Raw genomic sequence first — 17,207 nt, 5'->3', positions numbered from 1 at the left:
CACTTGGGTTGTTTCCACATCTTTGCAATTGTGAATTGTGCTGCTATAAACATTTGGGTGCAAGTGTCTTTTTCATAGTGTCTTTTGTTCTTTTGGGTAGATGCCCAGTAATGGGATATTGCTGGATCAAATGGTAATTCTACTTGTATCTCTTTAAGGTATCTCCATATTGTTTTCCACAGAGGTTGCCCTAGTTTGCAGTCCCACCAGCAGTGTATGAGTGTTCCTATCTCTACGCATCCACGCCAACATTTATTGTTTTGGGATTTTGATAAAGGCCAGTCTCACTGGAGATAAATGATATCTCATGTGGTTTTGATTTGCATTTCCCTGATGATTAGAGATGTTGAACATTTTTCCATATGTTTTTTGGCCATTATTCTGTCTTCTTTTGAAAAGTTTCTGCTCATGTCCCTTGCCCACTTTTTGATAGGGTCGTTTGATTTCTTCTCGCTGATTTTCCGGAGTTCTAAGTAGATTCCAGTTATCAGCCCTCTATCGGAATTGGAGACCCAGGCAGGCTGCATTCCTGGGACCCCACCCTCACAGGATCGTGTCTGTGTGATATGGGTGTCCCGGGACCCCCGGGTGACCCCCTGGGAGCACTCAGCAGAGGGTGTGGGGAGCAGAGCATGGAGCTTCTCTGTGGCCCCTCCCCTTTAATCCCCTCTTGCAGGACCCCCCAGAATCCCCCCAGGAAACAGTGTCACAGAACACTGACCATGTATGCCAGCACTCTCTGTGTGCCAGGCCCCCATGGCTTTGAGGGGCTCCCAGAGACAAGGCACTGCTCAGGCCAGCAGCTGGAGGTGGCAGGACCAGGTCCAGCCGATGAGTCAGAGCTGGCGTTTGGCCTGTGACAAAAGCAGCAGAAAACTCTAGTTGTGAGGCCACAGGGAGGCCTGCCCAGGCAGGAGCAGCAGTTGGCTGAGGCCTGGGGGCCTGAAGAGGCTGGCGAGTTTGGCCCTCTCCCACTGGCCAGTGGGGACAGAGCCGGAGTGACTCTGATGTCCCTCGCCCCTGGTGGCCACCTGTGTTCTGGGGGCAGTGTCTCCACCAGGTTCAGACTCCTCCACAACCTGGTTGTACTTTTAGGACTTCCCAGTCCCCATCAGCGTGGACATGGTCATTGGTGCTGGCCCAGGACCCCACCCGGCCCTGTCATCCACCAGGAGGGCAAGGATATTCACATTCCTTATCCACCAATGTGCCCTTAGTGCCTGGCATGTGGTAGCACAGTGGACCTTTGCAGAATTTTGTTGAGTTGATCTGACAGGGCATAAACATGTATTATGTTTACAAAGATTATCCATGTAGTATTACTTGTAATTATAAAAATTTGAGGGAGGATGGATGTCCAAAATTAAGGGATTGATTTAAAATGATGCTCTAGCCATTTAAATAATGTTGGAGAAAAATTCCTAATGCCATGCAAAAACATCCCCAGTGTATGAAGTATGAAAATTATCAAATAGGATGTCTCTGTTTTATAAAATTTCTTACTATGATAGGTAAAACTTTTGTAAATGAAATCAAAGCAATAAATGTTCTTTTTTCTTGTGGTAAAATATACAAAACAAAAACCTACCATTTAAACCCTTTCTCGAGTGCACAGTTCCGTGGCATTCAGTACATTCGCATTGCTACGCAACCATCACCACCACCATCTCTTTTCCATCATCCCAAACTGAAACTCTGTCCCCATTACACAAGAAATTCCCTTTCTCCCCTTTGTTCAATTCTGTTTATTGGTTTTTCTCACTGAACTGGATGTGTTAGACAAGAAGACTGCACTCCGATCCTGCCAATAAGACCCCATCTTGTTTGCAGAGAGAGAAATTCCAGTAGTATCCATTTAAGCAACAAGCCCGTGTGGCCCTCACCTGGCTCAGATGAAGAAGATAGGGGACAGGTGGCACATTCATGGGTGGACGCTTCCTGGGCACCTGAGACATGCCCAAGTGGTCTGGCCCCGAGAGACCTAGGGAGGCATCCAGAGAAGGATCCTCTGGGGATGAGTGCTCTCAAGGAGCGATGGGTCCATATGTGGATGATTGAGGTGCACTCAGAGCTGGGTAGGCCGGACAGTGTGCGGTGGGGCTGCCAAGGGGAGAACGTGGTTGGCCTGTGGACAGGGGTCTGCCGGAGGTTGGCATCCAAGCAGTCTTGTCCTCTAGCAGGCATTGAGCTGGATGCTGGGATGGGCACAGTGAGGAGAGCCAGCCTCAGCCATATAGGAGTCCTGGGGAGGGAGGCCTCTTGAGGTGTGGCGGCACCCTGGAGAGAGGGTTAGTCCTGCCTAGGGGGCGATGGGAAGCTGCTTCCCGCCTTGAAGTGGGACAGAGCATTGGCCAGACTGCAGGGAGGCAACCCATGTGGGACCTCAGTTCTCACCTCCAGCTCTGATGTGCTTTGGGAGTAGACGGTTTCAGGTCTAATTCTCATAAACCTCTACAGATGAATTAAACCACAAACCCAGTTTTTCCATTTTCAAGAAGGCAGATTTTAGTAACAAATCTCGAGGCTAATTTATCTGATTGCAACATTGTTGTGCACAGATGTATTTCTATGATTATTTTATGATACTCCAATGAACATAAGCTAATCAACTTGAAAAGATAAAGTCTAGGTATAATTTGGTATAATTTTCATTGCCTTTTTCTAAACTTTAAGATTCACTCACAAGAGGCAAAGCATGAGCCGGCGACTGTGCTGGGCACGGCGATGCGTGGGTGGCCCCAGCGGCCCTGCGTCTCATCTCGGGTGTCTGAGTGGGGAGGTCCCAGGCTTGCCCACAGGGCCATGGGGCCTAACTACACCGGCTTTTGTGTCTCAAATGCAGTGGCCTCGTGGTCTATGCAGATGGACCCCTGAACTTGGACCGCAAAGTGGAAGACATGTCTGAGCTGTTCCGGCCCTTCCACACGTTGCTACGGAAAATAAGGTGGGGGAGAGGTGGGGGGGTGGGGGAAGAGAGGGGGAGGGGTAGGGGAGGGAAAGAGGGAGGGGTGCCATCAAGTGTTCAGCCACTGCCAAGTCTTCCTCCTTCCCGTGAGGAAGGGCCAGCTGGTAATATTCTTCGTGGTTGTAAATGGCCCCATGGTGGTCAAACCCAGTCTGGCTTTTGCCATCCGAGGATCATGTGGGTTTGGGAGCTCTTTTGTGTGGAGCTTTGGGGAGTGGTAAACCTCACAGTTCCTTACAATTATGTACCCTTTGTTCACCAAAAGCCCTGGAGTTTACCTCTATCAGTGGTGCTCATACTTTGGTCTTTTTCTTTAATTATTCATATGTGTTTTGTGTCATCGCATTGGAGCCCCTTTTAAACCTCCACACCTTTCTTCCTGTGGACGAAGGGCTTTGCTGGGTAGCCTCTCTGCACAGACAGAGCCCTGTTGTGGCCACCTGGAGGGTGGGGCAGTGTGAGGCTGTGGCTTATGTCCTCCAAGCGGCTCCCTGGCCCCATAGCCTTGGACCCCTGGGTGTGTCCTTTGGGGACCCAGAGAGCACATAACTCTGCCCAATGTGGAGCCAGAGGTGCTGCTAGTCCAGTGGAAAGTGAACCAGAATAGGGTCTTGAGCTCCCGGGACCTTGGCAGCGTGGTTAGGGCTGGGGCACTTGATTCAACCTGTGGTCCATCTGGTGGGGTCTGTTGGTGCTTCCCTCTCACTCTGGGAGTCATGACCCCAGGTCCCAGAGGCCATAGTCCCACCCTCCCTGGGTGACATCTGGAAGAGGAGAGGGGAGGGATGACTCAGGGCCGCAGGAAGGCACAGGGCGTCTTGGGCAGATGGGGGTCTTATAGGGAAGGATGGGTGGGGCGGGTGGGTACTGGGGCCAAGGGCAAGGGAAGGGAGCCACATGGGATGGTGGGGGGCTGGGAGAGGGCCCAGGCCACATGTGGTGGTCCCAGCAGGCTTGCCACCTGCAGCAGTGGAGAGAAAGGTGGGAGCTGAGCAGGCTTGGAGGCAGAATATTCTGCAGGTGCAGCCAGAGAGGTGGGATTGCGGAGACTGCAGGCTGGGTGTGGGAAGCGAGTCCTATGGTGTCAGAAGTCAGGAGCTTTCTCCATCAAGGATGAGCAATTTAAAATCCCCAGACCCTGTTAAATATCATTCGTCACATATTATCCCCAAAAGCCGGCATAGATGGAACGAGACTCTGCAGCCCGCCCTGGGGCCCTGACTCAGGGAAACTTCAAGCGCGGATGGGGGGCAGGGACCCAGGAGTGCAGTCCCAGACCAGCCCTGCCTGCCACCCTGAGGAATTGGAATGACTACATGTGCTCCCCCAACATGGAAAGCAGTGAGGCTCTACAGGTGAGCCTGAGGCTCCTCCAAAGATGGGTTCAGGAACTTACTTATCCACTGTTGTCCACTGTGGTCCGGTGTTTACAAACAGAGCTTCAGAAATGCAGCCTTCACTGCAGGGTCATACGCTACCTCTGGGAAAGAAAAGCCGGAAAGAGATATCTAAATAGAGTACTTAAAAATGAACTTCAACGGAGGCCAGGAGTTGGAGGCCACTCTGAGCAACAGAGTGAGACCCTGTTTCTACAAAAAATAGAAAAATTAGCCAGGCCTGGTGGCATGCGCCTGTAGTCTCAGTTACTCAGGAGGCTGCAGTGAGCTATGATTGCGCCACTGCTCTCCAGCCTGGGTGACAGAGCAAGACCCTGTCTCTAAAAAATGAAAAAAATGAACCTGGAGTCAGTTGTAAAATAATTGACGAATATGGTGAATTTTGTGAGTGGATATTTTAATAAATGAGTGCTATTAAATATAGGTAGACATAACCGGGCAACTTCACATCTTTTCACAAAATGTGGGCAAGACTTCTGCTTTGGGACAGACAGGATGCCTCAGGTCTCAGCAGGGCAATTCTCCAGCCACAACAATGAGAAAAAAACTGGATAAATTTGAAAAATCTTGTGTTTAAAGGTAACTGGACTGCAGAAGTGAGGATTGGATGAACCAAAATTCCAGAGAGGGGAGAGCGTCTCGGAGGTGAGCTGGCTGTCTCTGTAGCTGTTTTTGCCCAGAGAGCATTCGATGATTCCAGGCTTGCTCAGGGCTCAGGCTTCCCAGGCAGAGACTCTCCACTGAGGGAAAGAGGACCTAATGGTAAGAGGCTGGTGGAACATGTCAGAAACTTGGAGCATTTAAGCAGCATGCCTACTGGGTTCTGGGGAGGCAGGGAATCCAGGCAGAACACTCCTAAACAGCATGGAGAGGCTTCCTGCAGTTCCGGGGTGCTTATGAGACAAACATGCCTCAAGCACACTGCCAGTCACCCCACGAAACATTTGTCGGATTTTGAAGCTACATTGGGCAGGGGGGCTGGAGGCTGAGCCCCCAGTCTCTAAACTGCAGTAATTAGACTGAAGCTGGAGCCTAGCCCAACCTGCTCGATTTCTGAAGGGAATGTGATAATGGACCCTCGCATCATCTGCCTAACAGAAGAAAGGGGAAATCCCCTCTGGGGGCAGAAAGCATCATCTGTAACCTCTTTGATTCTTTTACATCCAGTGTCTGTCATATAATCAAAAATTGCTAAAAATGTAAAGAAGCAAGAAAATATGATTGATAGTTAAGAGAAGAGTAAGAAAATTGATATAGACTGCCGATGATCCCCATATTAAGCACAAGGACTTGAACACAATTGTTATTAATATGTTAAAGGAAATAGAAAGATAAAAGGACAGATTAAACAGAGAATTGGAATGTATAAAAAAAGAAACAAAGGACACTCTAGAGCTAAGAAATTTCACAATCTGAAAATAAGGACACAGTAGATGGGTTAATAGCAGATTGGACCAAGCAGAGCACAGAAGTAGTGAACTTGAGGACAGCTCAATAGAAGAGACCCAACTGAAGCACAGAGAGAAAATGAATGGGAAAAACAAACAAGTAATAACAACAGCAACAAAAACCAGAACAGAACGTAAGATGCATGTGCAGCATACTCAAAAGGTCAAACTTACATAATTGGAGTCCCAGAAGGAGAGAACAAAAAGAATGGGCAAAGCAATATTCAAAAAAGTCATGGCCAAGAATTTTCCAAATTTCTAAAAGATGAAAAATCTCTACGCACAGATTCAGCAGGCTCAAGAAAACTACAAGAAAGATAAACACAAAACATACCTAGGTGTACCATAGTGAAATTGATAAAAACAAAGAAAAAATCTTAAAAGCAGCAAGAGAAAAAGGACATACTACTTTGAAAGGAATATAAGATAGACAGCTGTCTTCTTAAAAAGCAAACAAAAACAATGGAAACCAGCAGGCAATGAAATATGTTTAAAGTGATGAAAGAAAATAGCTGCCAACCAGAATTTTATAACCAGCAAATATATCCTTCAGAAGTGAAGGTGATATTTCACCTTCGTGAATTATTACAATGAATTATTTTGAAACACAGAGCTGAAGGAATTTGTTATCAGCAGCATGCACATAAAGAAAAACTAACTGGAGTTCTTCATGAAAAAGAAAAAGTAATCTTGGATGGAAATGTGAAAATGCAAGAGAAACTAAAAAACATGATGTGGATTAATGTAAATGAATGCTAACTGTACAAAACAATAATTGTAATGTCTTGTAGAATTTAACTTATACATAGCACTAAATGCATGATAGAAGAATCAGAAAAAACCGAAAGAGGGTAAATGGAATTTAAAGTTTGAAATGTTCTAGCAGTATTGAAGAAGAATTTGATAAAATATATTAGACTGTGATAAATCAAGGATGCTTGTTATAATATTAGTATAAAACTAAAATAATAGTTAAAGATGGAGGGAAAGAAGAACATGAAAGAAATGGACCAAATAGAAAAAAAATAAGAAGGTAGATGCAACCCAACTATGTCAGTAATTGCATTAAATGCAAATGGACTACGTATTCCAAGTATAAAACTAAGATTACCAGGCTGGGTTAAAACAACAACTATGGCTGGGCGCGGTGGCTCACGCCTGTAATCCTAGCACTTTGGGAGGCCGAGGCGGGTGGATCGCTCAGGGTCAGGAGTTCGAGACCAGCCTGAGCAAGAGCAAGACCCTGTCTCTACTAAAAAATAGAAAGAAATGATCTGGACAACTAAAAATATATATAGAAAAAATTATCCGGGCATGTAGCACATGCCTGTAGTCCCAGCTACTCGGGAGGCTGAGGCAGAAGGATTGCTTGAGCCCAGGAGTTTGAGGTTTCTGTGAGCGAGGCACTCGCTCTAGCCTGGGCAACAGAGCAAGACTCTGTCTCAAAAACCAAAAAAGAATGGAAAGGGGGCAGCACTACAGACCTTACAGACATCAAAATGATAGTAAGAGGACACTATAAACAACTTTATATCAATAAATTTGACAATTTGAATGAAATGGACAAATTCCTCAATAAAGCAATTAATCAAAGCTGACAGAAGAAATGGAAAATTTTTTTGGTCTAAGGTCTATTAAAAAAATTTAAACCATTATTAATTAATTATATTTTTAGAGACAGGGTCTAGCTCTGTCACTCAGGCTGGAGTGCAGTGGCACAATCATAGCTCACTGTAGCCTCAAATTCCTTGGCTCAAGCAATCCTCCCACCTCAGCTTTCAAAGTAGCTGGGACTACAGGTGCATGCCACCACACCTGGCTAATTTTTTTTTTAAATTTTTTTGTAGAGATGAGATCTCACTGTGTTGCCCAGGCTGGTCTCGAACTCCTGGCCTCATGTGGCATCCCCAAATGCTGGGATTGCAGGTGTGAGCCACCACGCCTGCCTTGAAACCATTATTTAAAACATTTCCACAAAGAAAATATCAGGCACGGATGACTTTCCTTATGTATTCTTCTAAACATTTAAGGAAGAAATAAAACTAATCTTAGACAACTTCTTCCAGAGAATAGGAAAAGAGACATTTTCTAACTCTTTTTTTAAAATGAGAGTATAATTTTGGCACTAAAACCTGATCAGGATATTACAAGAAACAACAACTACAGAAACAATCTCTCGTCAACATTGATGCAAATACTCTTAAGAAGATACTGACAAATAAAATTCAACCATATATAAATAGGATAATATATTATGGCCAAGAGAAATTTATTACAGGTGTGTAAGATTGGTTTAACATTTGAAAACCAAATCCATGTTTGCCGCATTAATTTTTTTCTTTTTTTGCAATTTATTTAAAAAATTTTAATTATGGGCACATAATAGTTTGTATGTATTTATAGGGTACATATGATACAGGCATATAATGTGAATTAATCAAATAAGAATAATTGAGGTATCCATCACTTCAGGCATTTATCATTTCTTTGTCTTAGGAACATTCCAGTTCCACTCTTGTAATTATTTAAAGTATATCCTAACTTATTGTTGATTATAGTCACTTTGTTGTGCTATCAAATATTACTCATTCTATCTAACGATTTAAATATATTTTTGCACCCAATAACCATCCCCACTTTATCCCCCACTCCCAGCTACCTTTCCTAGCCTCTGGTGACCATTATTCTACTATTCGTCTCCATGAAATCAATTTTTTTTTTTCTTTTTTGAGACAGAGTCTCGCTTTGTTGCCTGGGCTAGAGGGAGTGCCGTGGCCTCAGCCTAGCTCACAGCAACCTCAAACTCCTGGGCTCAAGCAATCCTACTGCCTCAGCCTCCCAAGTAACTGAGACCACAGGCATGCGCCACCATGCCCAGCTAATTTTTTCTATATATTTTTATTAGTCCAGCTAATTTCTTTCTATTTTTAGTAGAGACGGGGTCTTGCTCTTGCTCAGGCTGATCTCGAACTCCTGAGCTCAAACGATGCGCCTGCCTCAGCCTCCCAGAGTGCTAGGATTACAGGCGTGAGCCCCCGTGCCCGGCCCATGAGATCAATTTTTAAAAATATTTAGCTCTCACATAGGGGTGAGATCATGTGAGATTTGTCTTTCTGTGCTTGGCATATTTCACTTACATGACGTTCTCCAATTGCATCCATATTGCTGCAAAGGCAGGATTTCATTCTTTTTTATGGCTATATAATATTACATTGTATATAGATACCACAATTTCTTTATCCATTCATCTGTTGATGGACACTTATGTCGATTCCTTATCTTGGCTATTGTGAATAGTGCTGCAATAGATATGAGAGTGCAGATATTTTTTCGATATACCGAATCCCCTCCTTTCGATATATACCCAGCAGTGCGATTTCAGGGTCATATGGTAGTTCTCTTTTTAGCTTTTGGAAGAACCACCATACTGTTCTCCATAGTGGTTGCACTAATTTACATTCCCACCAACAGTGTACGAGGGTTCCCCTTTCTCCACATCCTCACCAGCATTCATTATTGTCTGTCTTTTTGATAAAAGCCATTTTAACTGGGGTGATATAATATCTCATTTTAATTTTGATTTACATTTCTCTGATGAATAATAGTGTTGATCATTTTTCATATGCCTGTTGGCCATTTGTATGTTTTCCTTTGAGAAATGTCTATTCAGATCTTTTGCCCATTTTGTAATTAGATTATTTGATTTTTTTCCTATTGAGTTGGTGGAGCTCTTTATGTATTCTAGTTATTAATCCCTTGTCAGAGTGGTAGTTTGCAGATATTTTCTCCCATTCTGTGGGTTGTCTCTTCACTTTGTTGATTGTTTTCTTTGTTATGCAGAAGTTTTTTAGCTTGGTGTGATCCCATTTGTCCAATTTTGCTTTGGTTACCTTTGCTTTGGGGGTATTACTCAAGAAGTCCTTGCCCAGACCAATGTCCTGAAGCATTTCCCCAGTGTTTGTTTTCTTTTTTTTTTTCATAGTTTCATAGTTTCAGGTCTTAGATTTAAGTCTTTAATCCATTTTGATTTGATTTTTGTATATGGCAAGAGATAGGGTCTACTTTCATTCTTCTGCATATGGATATCCAGTTTTCCCAGCACCATTTATTGAAGAGACTATCCTTTCCTCACTGTATATTCTTGGCAACTTTGTTGAAGATAAACTCTATAGATATGTGGATTTATTTCCGGGTTCTCTATTCTGTTACATTCGTCTATATGTCTGATTTTATGCCAGTACTATGCTGTTTTTGGTTACTACAGCTCTGTAATGTAATTTGAAGTCAAGTAATGTGATTCCTCCAGTTTTGTTCTTTTTGCTCAGGATGGCTTTGGCTATTCTGGGTCTTTAGGGTTCCATATAAATTTTAGGATTATTTTTTCTATTTCTGTGAAGAATGTCATTGGTATTTTTATGTGGATTGCATTGAATCTGTAGATTGCTTTGGGTAGTATGGACATTTTAATAATATTGATTCTTCAATCAATGAGCATGAAACATCCTTCCACTTTTTTGTGTGTGTCCTCTTCAAATTCTTTCATCAATGTTTTGTAGTTTTCATTATAGAGACCTTTCACTTCTTTGGTTAAGTTTATTCCTAGGTATTTTATTTTATTTGTAGCTATTATAAATTAGATTACTTTCTTGGTTTCTTTTTCAGATTGTTTACTGTTGGCGTATAGAAATGCTACAGATTTTTGTATGTTAATTTTGTATCCTGCAACTTTACTGAATTGTTCATCAGTTTTTTTCTGGGGTCTTTAGGTTTCTTTAGATATAAGATCATATCATCTACAAACAAGGATAATTTGAGTTCTTCTTTTTCAATTTAGATGCTCTTTATTTCTTTTTCTTGTCCGATTGCTGTAGCTAGAACTTCCCATACTATGTTGAATAATAGTGGTGAACATGGGCATCCTTGTCTTGTTCCAGATCTTGGAGGAAAGGCTTTCAGTTTTTTCCCTATTCAGTATGATACTAGCTGTAGGTCTGTTCTATGTGGCTTTTATCATGTTGAGGTAAGTTCCTTCTATACCCAGTTTTTTGAGAGTTTTTATGTGAAGGGATGTTGAATTTTATAAAATGCTTTTTCAGCGTCAATTGAAATGATCATATAGTTTTTGTCCTTTGTTGTGTTGATATGATGTCACATTGACTGATTTGTGTATGTTGAAACATGCTTGCATCCCTGGGATGAATCCCACTTGATTATGATGAATAATCTTTTTAATGTGTTGTTGAATTCAGTCTGTTAGTATTTTGTTGAGGATTTTTGCATCTGTGTTCCTCAGAGTTATTGGCCTATAGTTTTCTTTGCCACATTAATTTTTCAAAGAGGAAGAAAAATCATATAATTTTGAAAGATACAGAAAAAGCATTTGAAAAAATTTAACACCTATTTTATGATGAAAACATCTCTTAGCAAACTAGGAATAGAAGGGAATTTCCTTAATCTGATAAAAAGACTTATAGATAGATATAGATACAGATATAGTCTGTGCATATCTATGTGTGTGTATATGTGTGTATATACAACAAATATCCCTCAGATTGTGAACAAGATGAGGGTGTCTACTGTCTACCATCTCCATTTAACATTGTATTGGTGGCCTGCCAACTTCAATAAGGCAAGAATAAAAGGAAAATAAAAATTTATAAAGGAAGGAGGTTTAGTTGGCTCATGATTCTGGAGGCTGGGAGGTCCAAGATCAGGCAGCTGCATCTGGTCAGCTTCTGATGATGGCCTCGTGCTGTGCTATAACGTGGAGGAGAAGTGGAAAGGGATGCAAGCACACACAATGAGACCAAACATGAGAGGCAGCCTCGCTTCATCATAACCTGCTGTTGCAGTAACTAATCCAGTCCCTAGAGAACTAATCCAGTCTCATGAGAAAGATTTTAATCCTCTTAATGACCTAATCACCTCTTAAAGGCACCACCTCTCAATGCCACCACAGTGGGAATGAAATTTCAACATGAGTTTTGATGGGGATGAACCACATCCAAACCATAGCAAATGCCATCTATGATAGTATCAATAAATATCAAATACTTAAGCATAAATCATATTAAAGATGTCTGTGAAAGTTATAAAATGTTATTGACATAAATTTCAAAAGCCCTAATTAGAGAACAATTCCATTCAGGGAGTGGAAAATCTAATATTGTAAAGATATCAGTTATTCTCAAATTAATCTATGAATTCAATGCAATCTCAATCAAAATCCCAGGATGGCTTATTTGTTTGTTTTTTTTTTTTTTTTTTTTTTTGCAGAAATTGACAAACTAATTCTGAAATTCATATGGAAATACAAGGGGCCTGGAATAGCCAAGAAGAAGGAGCAGAACATTATTTATCTACTCTACTCTTCTCTTTCTTTTTTTTTTTTTTTGAGACAGAAACTTACTCTGTCACCTGGGCTACAGTGCAGTGGTATCATCATAGCTCTCTGCAACCTCAATCTCCTGGGCTCAAGCAATCCTCCTGCCTCAGCCTCCCGAGTAGCTAGAACTACAGGCATGTGCCACCATGCCTGGCTAATTTTTCTATTTTCAGTAGAGACAGGGTCTCACTCTTGCTCAGGCTGGTCTCCAACTCCTGAGCTCAAGCAATCCTCCTGCCTTGGCCTCCCAGAGAGCTAGGATTACAGGTGTGAGCCACTGCGCTTGGCCAAAGGATGGACTTCTGACCCATCGAATAGAATAGAAAGTCTAGGAACAGACCAATGCACATGCAGTTGGTCCCTGATTTATGACATTATAGAACAGTGGAGAATGGTTGATTTTTTTCTCAATAAATGGGCTGAGATATCCATATGAGATATCTATTAGTGTCTGGGTCCTACCACAATCATATACAAAAATCAATTCCATGTAGAGTACAGATGTAATTGTGAAAAGTAAAATAATAAAGCTTTTAGAGGAAAAAAATCAAGGAGAACTTGTGATATTGGAGCAAAGATTTCTTAAACAGGGCACAAAAGCACTAACTATAAAGAAAAAATTTGATATATTGGACTTTATTCAAATTAAAAACTTTAGTTCATCAAAAGCACCGGTAAGAGAATGAAAAGGCAAGCTACAGAGTTGGAGAATATATCTGGCAAAGATATATCCAACAGACAACTCAAATCCAAAATATATAAAGAACTCTTATCAATCAATAAGAAAAAGGCAGACAACTCAGTTAAAAATGGGCAAAAGACTTGACCAGGCGCTTCCCATAGAGGATATTTAAGGGCTGGTAAGCATAAAAAGTGGTGCTCAACTTCATTAGTCATCAGGCTAAGGCAATTTAAAGCCACAATAAGATAGCATTACACATTCGCCAGAAAGGATACAGTTAAAAATAGCAGGTATCACGAGGACCTGGGGCAAGCAGACCTGTCAGCAAAGGCTGTGGGCAGGCACAACAGTGGGTCCTGCCCCTGCGTGTGCACTCAGCAGAAAGGCGGAGGTGTTCTTCAACAGAGGTGCCCAGAGGTGGTGGGTCACAGCAGCCAAAACCCATCAGGTGTAGAAGAGATAAATAAATAAACATACTATGATATATTTACACAACGAAAGACTGTGTAGCCATGAGAATGAATGATCTATGACAATGTGCATCATTATGGATGAATCTTATTAAATAGGGTTACCAGACCAAGCATTACAACAACAGCAGAAAGCCTAATTCAATTTGAATTTTAGATAAACGATGAATACTTTCTTTTATCGTAAGTATGTCCAAATGCCCCCCTTTGGGACATACACTAAAAAACTATTCATATGTACACTGAAAAGATACGCATTTATTGTTCATCTGAAATTGAAATTTAACTGGACATCCTGTATTTTATCAGGCGATTCTACACAAATATAATATCAGCAAACAAAGCCTTCTACAAAAAAGTGTAGCCTGCAAGTTCCCATTTCTCCAGAGAATGAAAGCAGGAGAGACCACCTCTGCCCCTGGCGCCGGGATGGTGGTAACACGGGAGTGTGTGAGGGTGCCGGGGGTGCTGGTAGTGTTTTATTTCTTGATCTGGACTCTGGATGCTCTTCACAGGAGTGTATTCATTTGGTGCAAATTCAGCAAGCTGGACAGTTGTGGGAAGCACGCTTTCCTCTCAGTTCCATGATTGCACTGTACTGTTTAATATATGACTCAGACCTCAGGCATGGCCTGAGCTCTTCCCAGTAGAGAGCAACATGCTGTCAGGCTATAGGGCCTGCTCCAGGCTCCTCCTGGTCCTTGTTACTAAATTAACTGCACATTCAGGTCTCAGCTTCAATGCCACGTTCTCTAGGAAACGCCTGCTCAGTCTAAGCCAGGTGTCCTGCTGTGCCCTCCTTTGTCATTATTCATTATTTATGTAGATACTTGTTGGTTATCTGTCTCACGCAACTGGAGGCCCCCAGTGCAAGGACCAGGCCTGCCTTCCTCCTGTGTGTCCTCAGTGCCCAGTGCCTGGCATGTAGCTGGTGCTTGATAGTATTTGTTGAACAAAAGGATTAAAGTCTGTATGTAAACCCACATTTTTTTTCACTTCTTAGAGTTTTTATTAATGCAGTTAACACATCCCTAGGAATCAGGACTTCCTTGTTTTCAACGAGAGGTTCCAGAATCTCATTTTTGGAAAGGAACCATACTAGAATCACAGTCGGCCACCCTGAATACCGTTGTCCCGACCTACAGGACCTGTGTCTCATTTTGTAGTGGAGGAAGCATCCCGGTGCCATGTGATTTGAGTTGCAAGTGTTCAACACATGGTTGCTTTCCTGCTAGTGCAGACTCCAGGGTGCTGTGTCCACTTTTGGCCAAGGAGGCTGGTGTGGCTTTTGGGACTCTCACTCTTGTTTTTTGTCTTGACCCTTGCAGGGACTTGCTGCAGACACTGACCGAGGAGGAGCTGCACACGCTGGAACGGAACCTCTGCATTTCCCAGGATGTGGAGTTCCCCATCCGGGTGGACACACAGGTGCCCACTGCCCTGGCACCTGCCTTTCCTGCACCCCTACCCCCTGAGGAGCCACTCTCAACCAAGGCCAGAAACTCGGAGGCAGAGCTGGCCTGCTCCATGCAGTATGATGACCAGGAGTTGGAGCAGCTCAGCCGCATGGTCCACAGGGCTGGGGACGAGATGTCCTCTCTGCTCTCGCCGCCCAGTGCCTGCCAGTCCCCTGCACATAGGCCCGGAGCCGAGGGCAGCCCCCATAGGGAGGCCTCTCCGGGCAGAGCATGCCTGCAGGTAGGCAGTGACGAAGAGGAACGGGTGTTCTTCATGGATGACGTGGAGGGTGCAGTGGAAGCCCCCACCAGGCCCAAGTCCCCTCAGGGTCCATTTGAGTGGGCAGGCAGTGCCCAGGCTGACCCCCAGGAGAGAGGGCAGGGAGGCCAGAGCAGAGAGGCAGAGGTCAGCGCTCTTGCCACAGAAAAGGAGCAGGACTTGTGCAACAACAATAACACTGAGGATGACAACGTGCAGGTGGCCAGCCTCTCAGGCTCCAACTCCTGCAGCTGCCTGGACTCACAGTTGTACCTGGACGGCTGGGAGGTGGGAGCGGACGACGCTGAGACAGCCGAGATGATCGCCCACCGGACGGGGGGCATGAAGCTCTCCGCCACGGTCATCTTCAATCCCAAATCGCCCACCTCCTCGGACTCTGCCGTCGCCACCCAGGAAACCCCAGGCCTCAGCATTTCCCCTTCAGGGCCTGTGACCAAGGGCATGGAGGACAGCTCCCACAAACTCAGCACTGCGGCCACCAACTGCCTCCTTCATTCTTGCGTGTGCTGTGGGAGTTGCGGGGACAGCAGGGAGGACACTGTGGAGCATTTGCGGGAGAAGTGTAGCCCGGAAAGCATTATCAGTGCCTCTTACACCACCGGCTTAGCCAAGGCCGGCAGCAAGGGCCCCGAGAGGCAGGATGAAGACTGGCCTGTCCCCGAGGGCCCCCTGCCGGCAGAAGACACCTCCGCCAGCGGGGAGCCCAAAGGCCCCACTTCCAACAAGTGCCTGGCACACACCTCAGGTTCCCAGGTGGACACAGCAACTGGGTCTTGGGGAGAGGCCGAAGTGACCAGTCAGCGGCAGGGTTCCAAGGCCAGAGAGCAGATGGGCAGGACACCTGTGGCCCAGGAGGAGCCTCAGCACCCACTGGGCTCCAGGTAAGAGCTGGTCTGGCTGAGGGACTGGACTCGTCCTCTCTGCATTCAGTGCTGGCAGATTCTCAAAAGTATTGAAATGTTTCTGCCTGGGGCTTCCTGGCCACCAGCAGGTGCTGGGCCTGAGCCCCGGTGTGGTTGTCTGTGCTGGGGTGGCAGGCAGTAGGTTGGCTGTGGAGGAGCCCACCCTGCTGGAAGTTAGGCAGCCAAGAAGTGAGCTCAGTGGGCCCCGACCCTCCTGTTTCTGACGGTATGGGCGCCTGTTAGGCGCCGTGGGCACAGTGCCAAGCCTTTGGTTGACCCCCTTTCACAGCCATGGCCCATCCCCACCCTGGTGTGAGCCCCGGGTGGGATCCTGAGACCACCCTCGGCCAGTTCCCAGGCCATATTTCCAGGCCCCTGCCCCTCAAGGGGCTTTCCCCTTCCCCCACTTCCCTTCAGCCTCCATTCCCCCTGCACCCTGCCCTCTTCTCCCCTCGGAGCTAGGAGGCTGGGAACGTGGTGGGTGGGGGTCTGCAGGACCCTGATGCAGGCACATCCCCTTGGACCCAAGGCCGTTCCCTCTTTCCTTGCTCCCCACTCCCCTGGATTTATCCTGAACAAAGCAGATTACTGCCCCAGCATTGGAGATGGGGAGGGAAGTGCAGGGGCTGGGCCCGGCCACTGCTGGTTCATAGGTGGCCACATCGTCAGAGTGACTGGGCCTGTAACCAGGACCCTGCCTTTCAGGGCTCCTATCCTGGCTGTAGCCATGTCCACAGCCTCAAGGCAGAGGGTGGGAGGACAGGGAAGGGAGGGGCTCAGCTGAAGGCCGGAAAAGCCCCCAGGAGCCATGGAAGCTGGGCACAAAGAAGAGGCACAGGCCAGGGTGGGAGGGGCACAGCGCGGGAAGGGAGAGCGTTTTGGGGCCAGGGCAGGCGCTCCTTCCTCCTGAGCCTTGGCGCCCCCGGGGCAGCACGTGGCTATGTCCTCCAGGGCAGTGTGCCCAGGCCAGTGTGCTCAGTGGCTTTCAGGGCTGCTCTTCTTTGAGCTGCCCATGCAGAGCTCTGCGGCCTCCGCAGCCTGGGCTGTGCCAGCCCCTCCCGGCCCCTGGCAATGCTGAGCTACTTTCTGTCTCTATGAATTTGCCTCTTCTGGACACTGCGTATGAACAAAATCACGTACAGATGGTTCGATTGCGATTTTTGGCCTTATGAAGATGTGAAAGCCACACACATTCAGTGGAAACTGTACTTCGAATGTGGA

At 45.3% G+C, this 17,207-nt stretch overlaps 1 protein-coding gene across 1 annotated transcript in view; it reads left to right on the top strand.

Annotated features, from left to right (window-relative positions):
- ZFYVE28 (zinc finger, FYVE domain containing 28) overlaps positions 1–17,207 on the top strand; it is a 115,036-nt gene that overhangs the window by 69,850 nt on the left and 27,979 nt on the right. Inside the window, exons 7-8 of the mRNA XM_012664142.1 lie at positions 2,843–2,944; positions 14,676–15,965. Of these exons, the coding sequence (XP_012519596.1) occupies positions 2,843–2,944; positions 14,676–15,965 (1,392 nt within the window). The remainder of the gene's footprint in view (positions 1–2,842; positions 2,945–14,675; positions 15,966–17,207) is intronic.

The sequence above is a fragment of the Propithecus coquereli genome, unplaced genomic scaffold (genome assembly GCF_000956105.1).
Source record: "Propithecus coquereli isolate 6110/MARCELLA unplaced genomic scaffold, Pcoq_1.0 Scaffold862, whole genome shotgun sequence".
NCBI classification, from domain to species: Eukaryota; Metazoa; Chordata; class Mammalia; order Primates; family Indriidae; genus Propithecus; species Propithecus coquereli.
The sequence above is the reverse complement of the archived record's forward strand: the minus strand, read 5'-3'. Positions and strand labels throughout refer to the sequence as shown.